The sequence below is a fragment of the Glycine max genome, chromosome 10 (assembly GCF_000004515.6).
Source record: "Glycine max cultivar Williams 82 chromosome 10, Glycine_max_v4.0, whole genome shotgun sequence".
NCBI lineage: Eukaryota > Viridiplantae > Streptophyta > Magnoliopsida > Fabales > Fabaceae > Glycine > Glycine max.
The window spans coordinates 2,571,346-2,584,893 of record NC_038246.2 but is presented as its reverse complement, the minus strand read 5'-3'; the positions used below and the strand labels follow the sequence as shown (position 1 = coordinate 2,584,893).

At 32.9% G+C, this 13,548-nt stretch overlaps 1 protein-coding gene across 1 annotated transcript; it reads right to left on the bottom strand.

Annotated features, from left to right (window-relative positions):
* Nucleotides 1-3,572: 3,572 nt before the first annotated feature.
* On the bottom strand, nt 3,573-8,274 carry LOC100812496 (protein indeterminate-domain 12). The gene is made up of 3 exons (XM_003536867.5): nt 7,556-8,274; nt 6,870-7,266; nt 3,573-5,037 (listed from the first exon to the last, which is right to left on the bottom strand). The coding sequence occupies exons 1-3, from the start codon at nt 7,713-7,715 to the stop codon at nt 4,203-4,205; spliced, it is 1,392 nt and encodes a 463-aa protein (XP_003536915.1). The 5' UTR covers nt 7,716-8,274; the 3' UTR covers nt 3,573-4,202.
* Between the last annotated feature and the right edge of the window lie 5,274 nt (nt 8,275-13,548).

Here is a 13,548-nt window from a genome sequence, read left to right as displayed (position 1 = left end):
CTCACGCTTATAAGCTACTAGTAGTTTGCATGTTTTGGAGCGTCGATCTCTTTAGAAAAGGCTCCATTTCTTCAAAACCATATCCGTTTTGCACCCTTCATCCCTCAAAAGAAAAAGTGTCGAGAAAAAAGAATTTCTTGGAATTTGGTTAATGCTCTAGGCAAGCCTCAACATCCCCCAAAGTTGCCAAATCCTAGTTGGTTTAGGAATTTGCAATCTTAGTCCGAAATGGAATGAAAAAAATAAATGAATTTTGCTATGAATGTATACATATGCATGTATGTGTAAATGCTTTATTTCTTGACTTGTCTGTTCGGAATTGTTAGCTTTGAAGGCTTTAATATCTTTGCACCTTTTTCACCTGTACGTAAATTAATTTGCTCATGAATGGGACCCACATAGATCTTATGATAGTAATTACAATTACTCAGTGATCTCATTGACTCACGGGCTACGATTTGGAATTCACAAAAAAGCAGAGCTGAGCTGTCTTGGTCTTGAATATCATTGAATCATTCACGAAAATTCCTTAGTTAAGTTTAACTTAAAATAATGATGTCCTACTTGACCCTTTTGGAGCCAAGTCTTGCATGGCACCATTAGAGACAAAAGCTAGCGACAATGAGGACTTTGGCATTTAGCTGCTAAATCCAAAAATGGCGTCACTTCTAATAGCTTCACAATCTGCATCATTCGCTATATACAAATAATGTTCAAACTGCAAGACAAGTTCCACTATCACAAAGATTTTTTTTTTTGCACTAATTTAGATTATATATAGTAATTAATTCGACCAATTATAGAGGGGACTTTATATCAACAAGGTGGGTTTTTTTTCTTCGGTATTTGACATGTTTACTATATATATGTTGGGTGTATGAATAATGCTAGTAATTTCTAACCCTAAAGCATCTCTCACTCTCTCTTCAACATCAACGCGGGTTGCAGAAAGGGTATTTCAGTCATTTTAAAACTTGCATGTTTGTGAGCTAAAACCCCTTGCCGACATGTGATCGCCTCATTTACGTGATAAAACCTACGCTTATACTTCATCTTAAAAATTTGGAATATTTATATACATCCCATTCGAAAAAAAAATTGAGAATCATGTCTCTACAAGTTTTGCATAGAGTTTGTTCCTCTCGTACAGTTTTTGATATAGTTAATTTTCACTCACTAAATCATTTTAAATTCATAGAAGATCGTATCATTTATTTATTTATCTGTAATCTAGAAACACGTATACATACAGAACTATACACATTTAGCGACTATTTCTCCTAATATTATCGGCATGAAGTGCATCTCCAGTCATGCGTACAACACCTATGACTATTTTTTTTTTTGAACGGCATACAACTATGACTATATAAGTAATTACCGTGGCTTTTATGAAATTCAAGAATATTTGACAGCAATCTGCAGTTTATATATGATCTAAAGCCTTAATTAGCGCATATATAATTGGTAATAACTACATTATATTCACATTCTAATGTCATTAAAGTCCCAACTCTTTGATCTACCGTAGTCGATCGACTGGTGTGTGTATGAAAGAAATAGGGTAACATAAGTTGAGTACATTTAGTAATTGGATAGTTCATCTCAACTAGTTATTGAATATAAGCAAAACAACGCAGTTTTTATATCCTTACCCTAACTAATGCTATTTAAAAGCTTAAAGTAGGTGGGAATGTTTTGGGAGTAAATCTTTTAAAGAAAAGTATAAAATTTAATTAAAATACGTTGAGAATGTAATTAATTATCATATTTTGATCCGTATTATAATTAACTAGTGCAAAATAGACATTTCATGCTTGGACTGGACTTGAAAGTTAACTAAATGTTTTTTTTTTGTAGTGATTTGTTTTAAAAAAATATAACAGCAGTTGGAAGTTTAAATAAAATAATGTAGTAATTTCTAATAATTGAAGATAAAAATGTAAAAAAAAATGGATACGTACCAATTAAATGGGGTTATAGATTAACAACGTATTTATATTAATAATATATCAAAATTAAACTCTTATATATGAAAAGGTTATGGAAAAGTGCTTTAAACTGGTGATTTATTTTATTTTTTTTTATTATGAGAGGAAATAAAGAAACACTAAGGCGCTGACATGCGCAAGAAAGAAACTCCCCTAGCATCAGCAGCTTCCTAATATCCCTTACCAGAGAAACCAAGAACTGGGAGCGAAATTGACCTGTCTGAACAATCTGAACAACAACCATAGAATCCATCTCAAAATTAATTTTGAAACGAAACACTGAACCACACTACCATTGTGGTCCCTAATGATGCCCCCACAAGCAGCACTGCCATTGTGAGAGAGGTGGATTAATAGAATATTTGAAAATGAGATTGACCTGCACCATCACTTGATAATGCAAACCAGAATGAAGTTCAGATTGGTTAGAGAAGACCAATTTATTTCTATTACTCCAAATATAGTAAACCACCACCCCGAAGAAAGATGACCAATCAGCACTATTAGTGTGAATATCTTTGGTAGAAAGTTGAAATGTATCCAGCCATGCATGCCAAGAGAGAAAAACTTAGCCCATTGACTCGACGGAATATAAGTGGACTAAAACTCCCTTACTTCAACACAGTCATGCAGGGTATGCATGATAGATTCAGCTTGGGTGCTACAGCGCGGGCAAGTATCAGAAGGAGCCATATGTCTGTGTTTTCTCTCAGAGTTGCATGGTAAGGAGCCTACCATGGATCTGCTGCTGATTTAAATTAAATTAATAGAGAGGATCACATTTTAATTAAAAATCATACAGTATATCACGCATATAGTAACATCTATCTGAATGTGGCATATACGAAATTAACTTTGTACTATCACTTGTAAGTTCTTTTTCTTTTTCTTTTTAATAATTGCTAATGAATGCACTAACAACATTAAGAAACATTGAATATGTCTGAATAAATATTTTTAATTAATTATAAAGATTAATCTTAAATAGTTTTATATATTTGATGAAATAAATACTTTTCTTTAAATGTTTTACTTTTGTTTCTTTAAATATCAAATAACTGCTGGCAAATGCATCATCAAATCAGATTGCATTACTTACATTAGTTTTCACTCTCACTCAATATTGAACCAGTAATTAAATGGATATTGTACTCATGTCCTAACATGAGCTTCTTTGTATAAAGTTATTAATTAGACCACCGTGGATCTGAAAATTTTACTAATTAATACACATTTCAATTGGGAATAAAAGAAGAAAATATCAAACACAACAATTTTCGCTAGTAGCAAGCTGTGTAGCACCGCATCAAAAGCTGTCAAAGACAAAGATAGGACATGGGTAGTGATCAAAACAAAAGGAACAATCATTATAACCTTGCATGTGACATTTTCTCTGTTTGCACACTGACAAGAAAGGCCTCCCTCGTCGCTCTTCTCAACTCCATTGTGCAATACACATGGAGTCACAATCTTCCTCAGATATTCAAGAGAAAAATTCTATACTTACATCAATGCTCACTTGTACAAATAGAAATTCATAACACCTAACTAATTTCCCTAAAAAAACACCTAACTAATTAATTAGCATTTAATGTACGTATACTTTTATAACAGAAACTAAAAAGAAACAAGAGTTGTACGTTAAGACAACAATGACACAAGGACTTACAGAGGAAAAAGAAAATCGTGACAAAACTAAAACACGTTTTAATGATTAATTCATCAACGAGCTAGGCTCAAACAAAGCATTGTAGTAATCTAAAGGAGTAAAATAAAAATACAAGTTCGTGCAAGGGTACGAGATGAGGCAAATTGAGTTTCCCATTCTTCCCTCTTAGTTTTGGAATCACTTTCTTCTTTGAGTTAACAATTTTCTAGTAATCCCACCCAACATATTGATCCTTCAAAATGTAAGTATCAATCACTTTAGTAACTTCAATTACAAATGTTTTACTTTAATCCTTAATATTTTCAAGGCCATTTTCAACACAAACCTATTTTATCATCAAAGTGTTAGAAACATATTTTTTAACACACTTTCTTCAAATATGTAATTTCTAATTGTATTTTAAAAAAGTGTGTTAAAAGAATGTGCTACTAACATTTCTTATTCTTAAAAAAATGAACTCTTGCAAAATTAAGGATTACGGTAAATATATTGTAAATTTTGGAGTGATCGATGCTTACAAATTGATAGACAAAAAAGGGTATTTACTCACAATTTCCCCAGGATTCGGGGCCAGTGGTTGTCCCAAGGAATCCAAAACCTTGTTGGGGCTTGAAAAGCAAGTTATTATGACTGTGATGGTGCTCGTAGGATTGTTGTTGCTGGTGGCGATGGTTGTACTCTATGCTCCCCGCGGTGAACGTTAGCATATCCTTGACGTCGATGCTAACGTCCACCGCGCTGCCGTTGGTGAGACCGAGAAAGTCCCTCGTGAGACCGTCATTGTTATTATTCTTGAGGCCTCTCATGTTCATGTAGCGTTGATCGGGCGGCAGCGGCACCGTCATCGGCACCGAGTCGAGCTGAGTTGTCACGGCTCCTAACTCCGCCATGCTGAGCTGAGTCATGAGAGTGGGGCCCGTGATGGCGGCGGCACCGACGGTCGCGGCCTTCTGCAGCAGCGCAGTGGCTGAGAGGTGTGCTGACGTGGCAGCGTTGGAGTGGGGTTGTGTTCTCACGTGGAGGTCACGGTAGGGTGAGGTTATTATTCTCTTGTTGGGTTGCTGATGATGATGAAGTAATGAAGAGGAAATGTTGTTGTTGTTGTTGGTGCTGGTGTTGGGGATGTGGAAGTTGTGAGATTCAGGTTTGATGTTGTTATTGTGGAGAGTGGTGAGGTTGCTAGGGTTAGGGTTTGGGTCCCAGGGATTGATGAAGTTGATGTTGTTATTGTTGTTGCGTTGTTGGGTTGGGAGAAGGAAGAGGGAGTGAACTAATGGATTTGTGGTGGTGTTGGTGGCTAATTGGTTTGCTGAGAGTCTTGCACTTTCTTCAGCCAATGCATCACAGAATGCTCTGTGAGTTATGAAGCTGTCCTTCCTGCAGTTTTCACACAAATAATACAAATAACCAGCACTGCACAAGACAAGGCTAGAAATATTCCTACATGTATATTAGGGCATTAGAAAAAAAAAACTAATAAAGTTATAAAAAGACAAAAATTAACAATAGTGAACTGAGAAAAGAAAAAACGAGAGACCGTGACTTTCAATGTTTTAACTAATATTTCTAACAAAACTAATAAATTAATATTTTTTATAAAAAAATACCAATTACCTCCTATTTTATATGTGCTTATATTAAAAAAAGAATTTTATTAATAATTTTGAACAACTAAAAATATTTTTTTTTATCAAAAGATAAAGCATTCGTTACATTAGTAATATATAAGTTAAATATAATAAAAAATAAGGTAGTAATATTAACAAAACCTTTAAAAGGGTTTTATTAATTATTTGTTTAAATTTTTTTGGGGGGGTGTTGTCTGAGTTTCGGAAACTATGAAGTGTTCATCATGGATGTAAATGTGAAGTTTGCAAAACCGAAGGAGGACTTATTACGTCGTCCTTGTAGGATGTGCCCCGTTTGCAAAAAGGTGGGGGAAATCATGCATGGGAGAGGGGGTAATAGTCCATACACGGATTGAAGTGTAAAAGGCTTGGAACTCATGGGACATGAATTATGTCACAGGGTCAAATTTAAAGTAGGAGAGAGGAAAAGAAATGAATGACAATTGATGGATATATATGATGACCTTGTGCTTTATGCATGCAGATAAAAAAAATTATTGGAAAAGACTTAAATAATGTTAGTAGTATTTTTTAATTAAAATTGAAATCTTATTTTGATACTTACCTTCAATTTTAATTATTAAAGCAAAATGTAATAATACATTTTAATTCGAAAATATCTAAATATTGTCCAAAATTTTATGTATATTGACTGAAAATGTGGATAGATTATCGGCAATGTCGTCATGATGGCGGAAGTCTTGGGAAACTAGAGCTCATGCACGTCTCAAAGATCCATGAAATGGAAATGAACCCCATGTATCCACTGATGATGGTATAGGAAAGCAACTTAGCATATCAGATTTTTTTGCAGATTTATCAGATTTCACAATGATGAAAGTTCAGAGAAAAATGGCTAAATAAAATAAAATTTAAGAAAAAAAGTAAGAAATCATCACAAATTTTAGAACAATATTAATTATACTTCTTTTACTTTTCAGTAGACAAAAATAGATCTCCATCATTTTCATAGAGACTGCAGCCACTCCATATACGCACATATGTGCATATATAATAGAGCGAGTAGAAGTCTAGAGAACAATTGAGCACTCTCTGACACCCTTGAAATTTTTGTATAGCCTAAAACCCTATGAATTGAAGACTTCAAATTTTTTTGGACATAATGTAAAAATGGTACATATCATACCCTTCATGTGCTGACATGCATGTGCATGCATCATGAGGTTAAAAAAAAATGCTATTGAGTCACAGATAAAACAGTAGAATTTTAGACATATAAAAACAAAAGATGTGTGGATTGTGTCTTATGTTTTTGTTGTTAATTGCCGCACATTCATTTGGCAGTTTTAGGATTCAAAAACAGGTAAAGTTTCAGTCACTCTTGCAAATTGACACTTGTATATATATATTAGCTGTGTCCACTTTCATGCAACCTGCCATAACACTTGAACATTTAAAGCACAAGGTAAATTCCAGGGCGAAATCGAGCTTACCGTTCTAATGCAAGAACAAATTATCCACTGAGAAAAAAATCAAGAGAAACCCTTTTGATATATAAACTAGAATTGACATAAATCAAGTAATATATTAGCACATATTAAAATTGCTAAGATAATATACCTGGAAAAAAGGGTTCCACAATCACATCTATATTCTCTAGTACCACAGGTTTTGGAGTGAGCTTTCCAATCTGACTGAACAGCATAGATCTTTGAGCACTTTTCACATTTCCACTTCTTCTCTCCATGTTTTCTGCAATAGTGTTTCTTAATTCCTGTGAGGTCCCCCAAAGCCCTTGAAGGGTTGTGGTGAACGCATGAAGGCTCAGGGCAAACATATGCCTTCTTTTTCACGTCTTTGTTGCTCCTTTGCTTCAGCTTCCATGGGAGGTTATGCCCTCTCCTATGAAGCTGAAGGTTCTGATCTCTCTGGAAACCCTTGTTGCAGATCTCACACACAAATCTATTGGTAGCTAGAAGAGTCTTCGGTGACAAAGCAATCACTTCAGCATCTGGGTCTGAAACATGTCAAAAATTAAATTAGAAAAATAATTAACCTAACTAGCACAATAATTAATTACACATCAATTGAACAATTTCTTTTTAATCCGTGAAAAATAAAAGCATAAGTCAGGAGATTTATATCAAGTCACATGTGTTAATCAATTAAGTTAGATCAACTTAATCAAATGAAGGAATATAAATAAATATGTTACATACATATTAATTATATATATATATATATATAATCTAAAGTTCTAATTAAACTCCAAAGAGTTTATGAATGATAATAAGTTAATTAATTACCAGGGTTTCCAGGGAGGTTTCTCTTTTTCTTGATCTTTTGAGGTTGTTGTGGAGAAATGGTTGTTGTGACAACGTGATTGAGTCCAGTGATTCTTGTACCACAGGAGACAGTGGCCTCTTCGGACCAGGAATTGGAATTGGACATAACTGCAGGGAACATTGCCTTTGAAGAGAGAAAAACTCCAAGTTGGAGGAAAAAAGAGAAAGAGAAGGAAAAGCAAAGATACGATATTCTAATGTCTCGGTTTGTTTGTTTGTTAACAAACCGTAGCTATATATTTATTAGCTTGGTTTTGTGATGGCTACTTTTTGCACCTTTGGAGAACCAAAGAAATGCAAAAACAAAAAATCCTAGCTCGGGACACGACTAATAATTATATGCTGAACCTAGCTAGTGAACTGGTGGCACAGACACAGACAGAGAAAAGGCATCATTTGCTTTGTGGTAAAAGAAAAAATAATAATAATAGAAAAAAGCTAAAATAAATAATTATTTAATCTCGTGAAGAGAGGAGATGATGATGATGATGGTAGGTTATTTTTCATGTCACTGTCTAAGCTATGGATCATTGTTTGTCTGAGCTAACTCTGAACAACTATTTTAGATATGCACATCTCTCTTTCCAATCTCTATGTGTGTGTGTTTATCTATGTAGAATTATGTTCATCACAATAGAATCCACTATATATGCTGCCACCCAACAACCATTGAAAAACTGAAGATATTAATAATTTCCTCAACAAAATAACTGGGTATTTGTAGAGAGAAGGTGATAATGACAGTAGCAGATTAAGAAGGAATAATGGCAAATTGTAAAACATATTAAGAAAAAAAATAACTAAAAAAAATATTTAGTTTGAAAAAGAAGGCAAGGGGACTAAAAAAGGCCAAGTCTTCAGAGAGAAAAAGATGGATGTGGATGACGGTGTGACCGGGCAAAGACCAGGAAGTATCCTAACTTGTTGACGTACTGGTAAAATTATTCCCCTTTTACTTTTCTATTTTTTAATAAAGGAATAAATCTTTATTTTAACAGGGTTATATTATTTTCTATAATTATTTTTAATCACATAATTTTATTTTATAGTTTATATATATATATATATATATATATCTTTTTCCTAGGTATAAAAAAGTGTTATATATTAGTTTTCTTTTTGGGAGGATCTGATGGCACTTTCTGGCTTTTCTTTTTGTTAAGTGATAAACACCCAAATCTCAAAAGGTCCTCGGAATGATATTAAAATAGAGGCATTGCTCATCAACTGGCTCAAGCTAATAAAAAAAATAATAGCAGAAGGAGAAGCTAGATAAAGCTTGTGAAAGGCATGCATATGTTGGGAAGGATAACCCCACAACTAACATGATTGATTCACTGATTGACGTTAACAGTGCATGTAATAATCTGGCCATTATATATCATAGTTCGCATAAGTTAAAAATAATACAAAGGGACTAATCCAGAAGTCAGGCAAAGGAACTGAAAAATTAATTAATAATGAATATTAATTAAAATTTAAACTACAATTGATTAACAATTTAAATGTAACATATCTTTTATTTTAGTCAGTGTAACCCCATTTTTTTTATATCATAAAATTCATTAATAATAAAATCGATATCACAATTTTCAACAATGTAATCAAACAATTAATTAAAAATTCATTCTTCATCTTATTACTGAGTCTATTCTTTACAATCTTCATAACTGAAAATGATTTTTAAGCCGTGACATTTAAAACAGAAAAAATCAATACCAAAACGAATTAGACAATTCAAATATTCTAAACACCATATATATTTTTAAAAATGTGCAGCAGAGAAAAATCGAGTATTTGACAAATGAGAAAGCAATAGTATACTTGAAGAAGGGAAGCAATTGGCAAAAAGAAAAATTTGCAGTGTTCTACGTTATAAAAAAAAATAATTATAAAAGTTAATAATATCTTTTTTAAGTGTATCTAATATTTACTTTTAAAAAAGAAAGATTGAGTACAACAAATTCTTGATACATATCTTTTACAAAATCTATTATTATAATTATATTTTTTGAATATATATATATATATATATATATATATATATATATATATATATGTATATGTATATGTATATGTATATGTATGTATGTTAATTGTATTTGGAAAGGAGGGGGTGAAGCCCATGCTTGCCCCCGTACGTCAGTCTCTAATAATACAGGCATTCGTTTTGTTTAATTAATTAATTTGTTTACGTGAAATTAAATAACAAATGACAATTGATCAGGCCTGTTTATATAGTGAATTTCAAATTCCTTGAAGCATAAAAAACTTCGTTAACTAGATGACGTAGCTTTTCTGCCAATTTTATGGATTTGTAAAATTAATAATAGAAGTTGATTTAGCATAAAGTTTAAACCCCGTGTATAATATAATATAAAATGTATGACAATGAAAAAAGAACTAATATATATAATGTACGTGTAAGTATATTCAGATATTATTTTAAAGCTCTCATGGTCTTACACCTTTTTTATGATATATACAATAATTCATAACTCATCAAAATAGCATGTTCTCTCGATCGATGATGTAATATATACTTTCCTCAAGCTTATTATTGGGTTCGTGGAATGTAATATCAAATAATTGTTCTACTCCATTATAGTTTTGAGGATTTTCTGCCACACTATCTTTCAGTGTTATTCTCTTACATCCTAGTTTGTAGAGAAAGTGCTCTAACAAACCCCACCAAGGAGATAGAATTTACAAAGGTTTCTTCTTTTCTTCTTTCCTCACTCTTTATTCCAAACCCAAATCTAAAGCTACGGAAGGAAAACACTTATTGTCCATTTTAGCCATTTCATTAATTAAAATCAGCTAAGGTTTGGTGTTTAAACTTGCATTGGCTTAAAGGTCAAAATAGTCTTTGTGGGCATAAACATTGGCATTCGCTAACTTTAGGGGCCATGCGTGGGCTACTTCCATAGAAGCAGCCATGCAAAACAATTCCAAGAACCTTAGGCGTGTATGAAATAGGGACCCATCAGAAATTAGATCTTTGTGACTACAGCCGTCCAGTTTCAGTTTTTTTCTTCGTGTATACATTTATAATTAGTTTGGAATCCAATGTAGGTTCTTTATATATTTAGCCTCGATTAATATTAATTAGTCTCTCTGAGGAAGATATGAGGATTACATTTACATATATGCTGAAGTAATTCACTTTGGACAAAAGACTCGCAGTATGTTTTTCCCTTAAACTGAAAGGGTTAATTAATTGTGTGCATTATATATACCAAACACAATCCCAAGAACATCCACTTAGTATGTTTTAGTTTTACTTAAAATTAAAAGAAAGTAGCTAGGAAAAGGTCAGTTGAAAAAAAAGAGTGAAAAGTAAAGCCACACACGCATTCCTAGATCCGCGCACACTCAATCATGTATGGACATGCATGCCATATACATATAACATATTGAAGAGTAACTGAGAATTACTTTATGAATGGTGCACGATTCCAAATAATATGACGTTTTTATATGATGAGAGCATATATCGCATGTATGAATTGAATCTTCCCAAGTCGACCGGTTAATAATAGATATATATTCTGTTTCCTCTCTAAGTGATTGATGCACACATTTGAGGGTTATGATAACAATCTCATTATAGTGTTTCAGTGCTTCTTGGTTTTCTAATTTGATCTAATTCTCTCTTACAATATATTCCTGTTACCGTGTGCTTCTGAAATATTCTGCATGCACAGAGAGAGAGAGATGCATCATATTACTATTGATGATGAGTGGAAAAGAATACCTCATCTCCATGCGGGCCAGACACTATTCACGGGTTCTTCTATTACTAGATTCTCGCATCATCGCATACGAAAACTTCTACCTAGCTCCTTACGTTCCCACCAAGGCTTCCATAAAAATAATAAATGATAATAAGGATATATTTTGTAATTTAATGAATTCATTTAGCAGTAAAATTATATCATTTACCTTAATTTCCTTTGAAAAAAAATATCATTATCAGTTTGTTGGAAAAACTCAAACTTTTTCGCTTGGTGAAGTTTAAGATAGACACTTAGTAAGTAATTAAAGGTAGTAATGAGAGCATACTATTATATCCAATATGGAGATTCTTCCACTATACAAAATGATAGTAGGGTTACAAAGATGTGTTTACAAAATTGACTCACTCTATGGTGGTTTACTCAAACTTGAGGATAGAGACTTCCCAAGCTATTTATCTTCTCTCTCAAAGAGGTTCTCTAACTTTCTAACTTTCTCACTCTAAGAAGTGGATTCACTCTTGTCTTGGATGGTTAGGAATGAAGGTTCCTAACCTTATTTATATTACTCCACCTCCACAATGAATGGTGGAGATTAATTCTCTAGAATGCTCCACACATTCTAGGAGTCTCTACTCCCTTCTATATTCTCCATACTCTTCCATAAGGTTCCAGAAGGTTCCACAAATCTCTAGAATATTTCAAAGGTTTCCACATCCTTTTACAAGTTTTTAGAGAGTTTTACACTACTCTAGAGTTCTCTAGGACGTTTTTAAAAAATTCTATACTTTTCTAAAAAATTCTAGAATTTTCTGAAACCTCTTCAATTAAGGAGTGATCCAAACAAATTGAACCACGACTATAAAAAAAAAAAAAAAAGATACGACTCTCCCATGAGGTGGTAGGTGCAGTGTGTGATCATCGAAAAGAGTTTTACTAGCTAGAGACTCACGGTGGGTTTTAGTGTTCACATTTGTATTTCAAAAGATCTAAAGTCAAAAGTTCTAGAATTCTTAATAAAATTATAGAGTGGATGTGAATCTAAGACGGTCAAGTAAGATCACCCTTATTTATTGGATATAATTGAGTCAAATGTTCAAGACCAAATCACTCTATGTTGAAGAATGTTTTCAAGTCTAAGGTTAGAAGCCCAAATGTCTTATTATGATTGTCTTACCCATTATTATAATCAGTCAATTTACTCAGCCGGACAATCCAAAGCCTCTTAAGGACTTGAAAGGAGTGAGTGCTTGTTATGCTCAATGGTCGGATGGTCCAAAACAAAAGGAACACTTATATTAACATGACCAAAATAAGGATAATATTTGAGACGATGGACAAGGTATAAGCTTGGTTTGGAGAGGTATTTGATTTATGTTTAGTTCAAAGCCTTGAAGCTACTCTATGTAGCTTATATGTTCATCTTTGATTTGATATGAAAATTACATCATATGTACGTTTTTTAATGTTCATCTAAACTCTGTAAATCGATACTCACAAATGTATTAAGTGAAAGTGTAAGGGCCTAAGGGGGAGTAATTTTAATCACACAACCCAATATCAAAATTAGATTTTAATGAAATAATTTTGATCATATATATAATTTATTGTTAAAATTAACTTTTTTCACCTTATACATACACATACACCTGAATGAATTTGTTCTTTATTTATAAAATTTTGAATAACTTCTGTAAGTGGACAGATCTAATTCAAGAAATTTCATAGAAGACGTTAAAGAATTTCCTAATTTAAGGTGAAAAACTTGAGAGAGAAAGAAAAAGATGAGAGACAAGTGATTGGTTTAATTGATGATGTAGTGTGATAAAAAAAAAAAAAAGAGAGTTATTGATTGGGAGTTTAAAATTTTTAATTGTAAAAATATAATAACTCTTTCCTGACAAACACAACCTGCCAACTTGCCGTTATTGCCTTCATTTATTTCTTTCCCTTCCTTTAATGGTTATCCCTTTTTTTCTTGTAAATATGTTTTGGGTTGCCGATTTTAAGCGTTATCTTCGTTCCTTCACTGTCATTATAGAGCCTAAGTTAGGAAATTTGCAAGGCCCAATTAGTCAATGGTTATGGATAGATAGATACAAGGCCCTCCCAACCTCATAGAAGGCCTTGTTGGTGTAAATGATTGACTATTCGGGTTATGGGTCCCTAATTCTCAAGCAGTCCCAAGTTGGCTGGCGTTTCTCAACGTCCTGTAAA

Coding starts and splice junctions, on each gene's coding strand:
- LOC100812496 (XM_003536867.5), bottom strand. CDS start 7,715: ATGTTCCCTGCAGTTATGTCCAATTCCAATTCCTGGTCCGAAGAGGCC. Junction 7,267..7,555: donor AAACCTCCCTGGAAACCCTG/GTAATTAATTAA, acceptor GACATGTTTCAG/ACCCAGATGCTGAAGTGATT. Junction 5,038..6,869: donor TGTGGAACCCTTTTTTCCAG/GTATATTATCTT, acceptor TGAAAACTGCAG/GAAGGACAGCTTCATAACTC.